This window comes from Phaseolus vulgaris, chromosome 10 (genome assembly GCF_051622355.1).
Source record: "Phaseolus vulgaris cultivar YP4 chromosome 10, ASM5162235v1, whole genome shotgun sequence".
NCBI classification, from domain to species: Eukaryota; Viridiplantae; Streptophyta; class Magnoliopsida; order Fabales; family Fabaceae; genus Phaseolus; species Phaseolus vulgaris.
In genome coordinates this window covers 39,159,130-39,169,184 of record NC_143507.1, presented here as the reverse complement: position 1 = coordinate 39,169,184, position 10,055 = coordinate 39,159,130, and the positions used below count along the sequence as shown (strand labels likewise).

General features: G+C 33.6%; 1 protein-coding gene across 1 annotated transcript; it reads left to right on the top strand.

Annotated features, from left to right (window-relative positions):
* The first annotated feature begins 3,390 nt into the window (after positions 1–3,390).
* Positions 3,391–8,485, top strand: LOC137819637 (BAG family molecular chaperone regulator 6). Its single transcript, XM_068623539.2, has 3 exons — positions 3,391–3,655; positions 4,504–6,482; positions 6,863–8,485. The coding sequence occupies exons 2-3, from the start codon at positions 4,581–4,583 to the stop codon at positions 8,327–8,329; spliced, it is 3,369 nt and encodes a 1,122-aa protein (XP_068479640.1). The 5' UTR covers positions 3,391–3,655; positions 4,504–4,580; the 3' UTR covers positions 8,330–8,485.
* Positions 8,486–10,055: the final 1,570 nt, after the last annotated feature.

The window sequence follows — 10,055 nt, the reverse complement described above, 5'->3', positions numbered from 1 at the left end:
ATGTTTATCTTAAATCCAAAAAAAAATTTCGAATCTAAAAACATTATGTATGAAGGTGAGATAAAAGTATTTTCACATTGGGTAGTTTTGGTATTTGTGATATTTGTTGAAGTCCAAATGGGTATGTTTGGGTTCCCATCAACCACACCATGCATGTTCTCTGGTATTCCAGCCATGCCTTCTCACATGTTTCCTTCAAAAAGAAAAAAAAGAAAATGGAATTGTTTAAATAAAAAGAAAGAGAATTGAGAGGTAAGAAAAAATAATAGTAAAAGTTAGGAGTAACTGTTATTTATTTGAAAAAGTGAAAGATAAATTAAACATATAATTTATGTAATCACTGTAGTGTCATTACTTTTTCAAAGATTAAAATAAAAAATATAGTGTATAGAAATTATTGTTCTGACTAAAATAATACTGATCTTGGTAAGAATATAATCAATTACCTTTAAAACAAAAAATAAATAATTTAAGGTAAGTTTTTACTTTCGTAATTAATTATAAGTTGGCGCGTGTAGTTTATTATACATGATGTATAGTATAGTATGTAATTATAAGAATGTGTAACTTCTTATATGTGGTATATAATAGTTAATGTAATTATTACAAAAAATATTAAATATGTTATTTTTGTTTTGATAAATTAATTTTTATCTAAATTTTAGATATTAACAATATAAAAATGATTAAAATGTTTTTTTTATTTTTATTTTAATTTAAGATTTTATTTCATCTCCATTAGTCTTTAAACAAAATAACAACAATTTTTTAAAAAAATTAAAATTTTTAAAAAAATTAACCACCATTTTACATATAAAATATATAAATATCAATCAATACTATAAATATCTAAAACTAAAAAAAATTATATTATAATATAAGACTAAAAACATATTTAACCTTTATAAATTATCTTCATCATGATTAATTTTTTATTCAACAATTTTTTTTTCTTAAAAAAGTGAAACTAACCTAATTTATAATTAATAAAGCAGCTCTATGTTCGGAATTAATCAACTTTTTTATTGAGCAGTGTATTTTCCTATAATTTGAAACTGTAAATTCATCTCTTTATATCTCAATTGTAGATTTAACAAACATTAATTTATTCATACAATAATTTGACATCTCCAATTACCCACCTTCTTCCTTATACAGTAATCCATGAAAGCAAACAGGGTTAACAGGTTGTTTTCCATGCATTTTTTTAATAACTTTGGTTAATATTAACATAATGTGATGTTACCGTTTATTTACTATATATAAATATTTTCTCTCTTCTATTCTTCATTTGGGTTGAAGTGTCCAAAAATATTTATTTTTAAAATGGTTATTATTTTGGAGCAAGGTTTGAGGCAGAGGAACCTCGAATTCTTGCCTAGTCTAAGATTATGGCTATGGGCTATGAAATATTTAATTGGGCCTTCAGTTTGTGACAGCTACAATTGGTGTTATAAATCTTGCTATGAACACCCTGCTACAAACACTCACAGTTTGATAGAAATAAGTTCTGAGAAAATGACTCCAAATCAAGACCTTTCCATAATTCAGTGGCTCAACAATAGGTCAAGTACATTTTTTTTTTCAAACTTCACCTATGCCATTGTTAACTGTTTATGTTAGGCACAATAACCTTTACTATATAATAATAATAGTAATATAAAACTTAAATACAATATGTAGAGTGCAATTTTCCAATCAAATTTAAAGTTTCACTCCAGTGATATGTTTAAAGAGAAATTCACTAAATGTCTAAATATATATTATCTAAGTCAAACTTTATTTTTAATTGGAAATTAACATAAATAGTTTGCATGTACTGCAATTAAGTTTCTTTTTGTTGTTTATATTTTACTAAATTCTTTCTACACCCAACTCTTTTGAACCTGCACCCTACACACTTCTAAATTCTTGAAAATGTCATTTATTTCAGAAATGAAAAGCAGATTTTGAAGAGATTATTATGTTTCAAAAATAAAAATTCAGAACAGCATTCAAAAATCAGAATCACATTCTGGAAAAAATTCCACAATAAAAAAGAATTTGTTATATAAAAAATCCAAAACCATATTTAAAAAAGGAGATTTTGTCGTTTCACACTGAGATTGAGAGTGGGTGCAATAATATGGTGCAGGAAGTAATTGTCTTATATTTCACATGAGATCAGCATGTAGACTGTTTCTTCCTGCACCTCCATATCTTCTTCTGGCACCTCCATACCCAACATGAAAATACAATTTTATCCTTCTTGTGCCACCCCCATAGAATAGCTTCCGGATTATGTAATCCGGAAACGCATTTGAAAAAAGACTTCTGGATTACATAATCCGGAAGTTAAAAAAGACTTCCAGATTATGTAATCCGGAAAGTAATCATGCATATGAAAAAAGACTTCCGGATTATATAATCCGGAAGCTAATTACAAATTTGAAAAATGACTTCCGGATTATGTAATCCGGAATATTAAAGAGGGGCATTTTTGGAATTACGAAAATATATGGAGGTGAGAGAAGAAGGTATGGAGGTGCAGGAAGAAGCAGCCCAGCATGTATTAGAGTCCAAATGGTGTAACACTTAAGTCCAACTCTCCTATTGGGCTTGCATCTAGGCCCTTTTCAAGAATAGAAAAAAACAAATGGAGGAGGAAAATCAAAATGAATTGTGAAAATAGATGATAAATTAAAAAAAAAAGTTAAAGATGTTTAATTAAAGATAAATATAGATATGAGTGTAGATGTGTGAGAAATAAAAATGAGAAATATAGATGATAAACGGAAGAGGAAAATAAGAAATTTTGTAAAAATAGACGATAAATTAAAGAAAAGTTAAAGATGTTTAATTGATGAGAAAGTGTAAATAAGTAAGACATAATATAATGTAACCAAATATTTTAAAATTATTTCCACTTTATTTCCTTTTCCAAACACTTCAACTTATTTTCATCACATTCCACCAAATTTCTTACCTACCAAACAAACTTAATATTTCATGATATCGCAAATAAAAGAATATATATATTTATATATTATTTGGGCCGTTGGGCAATACAACTTCTCAATATGTAAATATTTATTTTTTATAAAAAAATAGATAATATATTATTGGAAAGAGATTGATAGTTTGACACTGAGTATAGAAAAAACATCTATTTAATAACTTAATAAAATTTTAATTATATTATATTTATTTGTTAATTTAAAATATTATTATACCAGTTTGACGCAAAAAGTCCCCGAAGGTTCTGATATAGAGGCGTGGCAGCTAATAATTGCATTTCCACGTGGCTAGAATATGTGGGCCATACTTTAACCGTTACGAAAAATCTAGAGAAGAGTGTAGTTAGCAGTAGACAACGCGCGAAACATCTGGAAGACAAAGATTTTTGAGTCTAAACATTTCTATTCTCCGACACAAGTGTCCTATATAAGAGCAACACGTTCTCTTGCACATTCCCATCAATTAACATTCTCACGGTAACAATACAACAACAGTAATCTGCTACATCTCAACACACGCACTCAGAACACCAAAATCAGTTTCCGCTTCAGGGTTGGTGGCTAGAATTTGTACCGATATCTCTCACTTGGATCGCGAGGAACCGTTTGGCTGCAACTTTATTGTCTCTTTTCTTGTTTTGTTTTCCCTGAAATTTAGTGTAAGTCATTCCTCTCCTCTTCTCTAAGTTATCATGACTTTCAACATGTTCTTACTATTTTTCATGTGGGTGTAGGAACTTTGTGGGTAAATTTTAGTTGATGATCCAATCAAAAGTTGTTTTTTCTGTTAACTTCTAGCAAATTCTATAATTATACAACTTAATTTCTACTATTGCCTTTAATTCAGAATTGGAAAATGATACATTGAGACACTTCTAATACTAAATGAGACTTAGAGAACGTATAACTGTTTTTCAGAATTATATATAGGGGTCACATTAAAGAAAAATGAAAAAAATTGCAGAAATATGGCAGTTTCCTCTGTTGATATGAGGAATATTTTTTGAATATTAGGAAAGCATAGTATGACATGACTGTGAAGCAACTGAGTTTTGTAATGCTGGTTTTTGATCGTAATACTGAGAAACATGAAGGAGAAAATTGAAGGCAATTTATGTCTGGAAGTTCGATCGAGCTCCCATATTTTGTTTGTATTTAGAAGTTTCTTAATTTGTTCCTGTTTGGCATGGTTTGATTCAGAGAAAAAGGTTTTGTGCTCTTGGTGTTATGCCATGTAGTTATAGTACTGAGAAGGTTTATATAGGTTTTCTAGATAGATAAATGACTACTCTTATTTGCAACTTCTTCTGTTCAGGTGTTTTTCTCATCTAATTTGCTAAAAATTTGTGTTCTTTCATTCATTATTGGTCCTTTATTTCTTTGTTACTATGAACGTTATTCATTTGTGATTTTTCTGGTTCTTTGTTGACATTTATTCTCCTTACTTTTCCCTCTAGTACTTGTACTGAAACATGATACTAATCCTGCACTTGATTGTGAAATGCAGAGGTTGCGCTATAGAGTTACCAAGGTCAGACACTTACCCCATAAAAATCTCTCTTCTGCCTGGTAGCTTCACGAAACATGATGCCAATCAGAAGTATGGACTCATACCCATACCAGAGAAACCAAATGCCATTCCCTCAGTATTATCATCCTGGCATTGAGGCTTTTCCTCCTCAAATGAAGGTTGATCCATCCAAACCACACCTTTCTTATGACCAACGTTGGCCCTGTGCAGGCAATTATGGGCACCCTATTCCCCCACATTTCTGCTGTGGCCACAACAACTTCCCTTGTAATTATAGCTACATGCCTTCATATCCTCACGCTCCTTCTCCAATGTACTATTCTGGAGGTTGTCCTGCATATAGTGAACCGTATTTTGTTCCTTTTTCTCCACAACCACATCATACTATGGAGCTTCCCAGATATGAGTATGACAAATATATGCCCCGTGATCATCATTGTTGTGGTTGTCCTAATCATTCATGCAACTCAAAGGAAGGTAGAAGTGTGAAGATTGAAGAGCATGAACCTGATGTTGGAAGGAAAGTCAATGATTCTTTGGTTCCTATTCAGCTCAATAACTATCCATATCCCTTTGTTTTGATTCCACAGGAGTACACAAGTAACAAACAGCTGAAAAATCCTAATACGATGGAGGTCTGTGAACAAAACAAGCCTCCTAGTGTTGAGAGTTCTAATGCTGTTGCACAGCCAGCACAAGAGCCTAGAGTATGGAATGGATGGTTACCCTTTGATATAAAGGGTGCCCCAAGCATGATTCATGATGGACATGATGGAATAAGAAACCAGAAACAGGAGTCTGGCAACAATGGAGGGGAATCTGAAGATGGAGAAATGGACCAGAAACGTCAAAGCGAACAGAAGAGGTCAGAATTCCCGTTTCCTGTCTTCTGGTTGCCTTATTACAATAAGCTGGAGAGTGGAGATACCAACAACCAGGAGAAGAACACTTCTTCAACAAAAATCATTGAGGAGGTGCCTCGTGCAACCAAATCTGTTCCAGTAAAGTCTAATGTTGATGAAGGTGGTAGGAACGGAACCAGATCAAATGAAGTTGCACACTCTGATACAAATGCTTCTGATGTTGCAGAGAAAGTGACTAAAGCCAGAAGCATACCTGTGAAGCAGATAGGAAAAAATGTTTCTCTAGATCAAAAGGAAGAGAGTGTGACAAAAAAGGACTCCCGTACTGATGATAAGAAGAGACAATCTGCATCTTCACCAAAAGCATCCAAGTTACCTCCTGTTTGTCTGAGAGTTGATCCAATACCAAGGAAGAGAAATGGCAGTGGGAGTTCGAGGTCGATGTCCCCAAGTTCACCTTCCTCAAAAGCAGAGCCCCAAGTTACATCTGGCGAAGCATTAAAGACTCCTGTTTGTGGCACAGATGATAAGAATCAGCCAAATTTGAGTCATCAGAAAGCTCCTAAGACCACTGAGAAAGTTGAACCAAAGGAGAAAACCATTCAGGCATCTGAATATCAAACGAATGAAAACAAGGGTGTTGACTGGAGATATGGATGTCAGAACCAGATAAATGTAAACATGCCCGGTGAAGGTCCAAAAGAGACAAGCGATGCCAGCACAGATGGTGATGAATGCAAGAGTGAAAATAGAAAGGCAGAGAAAGGAGCAGAAAATACGGTGGATACTACTCAATTAAGGGAAGTGAAAGACTCAAGCACACCAACTGATGTTGGTAGTAAAGAGGGAAGAATCTTGTCAGATGAAGATGCTGCTGTTTTGATACAAGCTGCATACCGCGGTTATCAAGTTAGAAAATGGGAACCATTGACGAAACTGAAGCAAATAGATGAAGTCAGAAAGGAGGTGACCAATGTTCAAGATCGTGTTCAAGCTTTTGAGAGATCTTCTGGTCTTCAAAATGATGACAAGCAAAAAATTGCAATTGGAGAGAACATAATGAGACTCCTGCTGAAGTTGGATACTATACAGGTACATCTCGGATAACCCCATTTTGCTTAAGAAGAATCACTAAAGAATATTTGATATTCTTTGATTTTTGACAGTAAGCATTACATGGTACTTGAAATTTCATGGCACCAGTAATATAGTTTTGGTTTAGCTAATCTTGGTTGGGATATCAAGCCCTTAATTCTATATAGTTTCGAGATTTCTTCATTTAAGAATATGGTAATAAATTTCGCATGCCTAATTACCTATTTTAAGCACTGTGCATGTGAACAAAGATATTTTGTTTTGCACATATGAGTGTTGGTTGTGGTTTGTCAGAGCTATTAATCAATTTTCATATTAACGCAGTTTTATTTCCTTGTTCAATGTTATGCTTACATATTGTTCAACATATATATCAGGGTTTGCATCCAAGTTTTAGGGAGATCAGAAAATCCTTGGCTAGAGAGCTCACAATCTTGCAAGAAAGGCTTGATTCTTTAATGGCTAACAAACTTCAGCAGCAGATGCAGGATATTCAGAAAGATGTTGAAGTGACTCCAACGAACATGCAGAATGAAGAACATTTGCATAAGGAGGAAGAAGAAAAAGTTGTCATACCAGGAGATTCATCTGAAGGCAATTGTGATGATGGAAATGTATCTCAGTCACCAGTTGATCCTGTACCAAATGAGGGAGCAGAATCTCTTTTTCAAGTCGTTACAGCTGATACATTGAACTCTACAAGTGATATATCCGAGACTGACAAAATGGCTGTGGAACCCGAAGACAAATCAGAAGCGAAAGACATTCCCATTGAGGTTGATAAATTGGATACGACTGTTTGGGAAGAATTGCCAGTGGGAGTTATTGATGAAGATAGCAATGATGCTAGTATTGAGAAGGAAGAACACGATAATATTGGTTCTGGAAGTCTACCAGCCATGGTGAATGATTCTGCACAAGATGGACTAGATTCGGAGAACCATGCAATGATGGAACTTCCGGTGGGACTACTTGATGAAGATGAAAGGGACAATGAAATGAATATTTCTAAAGAAGAAACACAAACTAAAACTGAGATATTTATGGAGGAGCTTCCAGTGGGACTACTTGATGAGAAAACAGAAGAATCTGAAGTTGAGAAGCATGATGAAGCTAAGCCTAAAGAGGTTCTACTAGCTCAAGCAGGGGAATGTAATGAAGATGGGGAAACAAGTTCTTCCACAGATAATACTTCAAAAGCAACTCAACTAGAGCAACAGCAGCAACCACTGAAAGATCAAGAGGTGCAGTCTTCTGGGGAATCAGATGGATGGGTAAAAATTGAGTTCAACAAAGATGAGCTTCAGTCAGGTGAGGGAGTTGGAACTGATATTGAGTCGCCACCTTTGACAACAAATGTCAATGATCGTGAACCAGGAAATGAAGATGTGTGCTTGGAAGCAAATGATGTAAACAACAGCTCACCCGAGCCAATGGAGTTCGTGGCTATAAATGACACACAAAAGGAAGAGGAACCAGAAGGAAAGATTGCAGTCAAGGAGACACAAGAGGATGGTGAAGAGATAGTTGGTGAAACTTGGGGTGAAGAGAAAACTGAACCCTTTGCAACATCAGCTGCATTAGAAGTGGTACCTGTGGCTGATGATGATGAAGGGTTAAAGGGTGAGTCGAAGTTAGTGGAGGAAAATGAGAAGCTAAGGAAGAGGATGAAGAAGTTGGTTGAGGCTGGGAATGAACAGTTAAGTGTAATATCAGATTTAACTGGCAGAGTGAAGGAGTTGGAGAAGAGATTAGCCCGGAGCAGAAGCAAGAGAGTGAAGACAAAACGGTGTAAACCAGCAACTTCCAAAATGTCTAGCATGAAACCACTGAACACGATGTAATGTCCCCTTTGTAATTTGCAGGAGTATATGCATAGGTTGCCGTTGAGGGTGTTCATTTGTCATGTTTTATTGTAAAAACTCCAACAACTCTACTTGTGTGCTATAAAGATGAAGGGAATAATATAAAGATGTTGAGAATAATCACTTATAGTGGAAGTATATGTACAAGTAAGAACATGTTCGGCATATTAAGTAAAAAGTATTATTATTTAATATATAATTATTTTAGTAAAGATGGTAAGCCCTCTTAGATGTAGATTATTTTTGCAAAGATCAACCTGTAAATCCTTTTATCACGCATAATTATCAATTTCTTTATTATTATTATTATTATTATTATAGATTTATCGAGTTATAGAAAAAAATATTCAAATTAATTCTTGATACACTTAAAGCAACTCTTCATTTTGTAATAGTTTTGTATTTTTTTCTTCATATTACCCAATTTGAAATTATGAAATTGTGGCATGATGCATCGTAGTTGGTTCGTTGAATTTCGGAATGATAGTATCTAAATATACTGATTCTATATGCGATGTGGAAAGACGTTAAAGTAGTTACAATTCTATGTAATGTATTGATTTTCTTCTCTTTTATGCCGTTATCATACAATTTTTTTTATCAGACGCATTTTAATTTTCGCTTTTCAATTAACTGTCACCAGTTTTTTTAATATTTTCATTGCAATCTGATTGTTTCACATGACTTTTTTTTTTTTCAGATGACTCGCTTTATTATTCATATTTAGTTATTCGTACAATTTTATATTTAATTTCTTTTATATCTCTTTACAAAGAGAATTCAGTTATTATAAAATCTCACCTTTTGTTTTTTATTTACCTTTTGTTTTTTATTTTTGTATGGGTCGGTATTGATGAACAATCACTCAATATTGGTGATCGATTGACCAAATTAATATACATTAAAGACGTCCAATAAATAACAACAATGATAAATATGAAAACTTCCTGTAATCATGTCTCACTAAATTTGGGGTTGAAAAATCAGTAAATACTGTTTTAGAGTAAGATATTGTTTATTAAAAATATTTTTCAGTACCAATATACCTTTCTATAAATCAGGGATCACGATAGAAATCAATTAATAGTGATATTTAATAGATTTGGTCCATTACAAGAAAGTTCCATGACTAAACACTATAAATAAGTCCTTTGCAAAGATATAAGGTACGTTTTTACCAGTTTTCACTGTAAACTTTTACCACAAAGTACTTACTTGACACAAAGTACTTACTTGATTGTTAGATTGATTGTTAGAGTATCTTTCTCAGGTCAACCCCGATCGAGAGGAGTAAGGAAGCGACCGACACATAACCAATTGTACAACCAGTTCCAGATATTATCTAGGTTCACTTGGTCTATACAAGTACATTGGTGCCCATCATGGGGTCGAGATAAATTTCAGCAAACAAAGGTTTCAACAAGGAATACAACAAACAAAGATCGAATCACTAAGGAGCAGATTGCCATGTTTCAAACACTCCAAAAGCAAATGGAGGAGATGCGTCAAAAAGACATCGAGAATCAGCGAAGAATGAAGAAGAAGTGCGCATTCTCAAGAAAATAAGGAGTTGAAACAAAAACTTGAGAAACCAATGAGGAGAGAAATCTCGTTTAGACAATCACACCCACAACCAGGAGTAGTCTGCAACTGTTCGGAGACACACTCAACAAGCTTTCTAACAAACCGAACAAACTACACAACC

Coding starts and splice junctions, on each gene's coding strand:
- LOC137819637 (XM_068623539.2), top strand. CDS start 4,581: ATGATGCCAATCAGAAGTATGGACTCATACCCATACCAGAGAAACCAA. Junction 6,483..6,862: donor TGAAGTTGGATACTATACAG/GTACATCTCGGA, acceptor CATATATATCAG/GGTTTGCATCCAAGTTTTAG.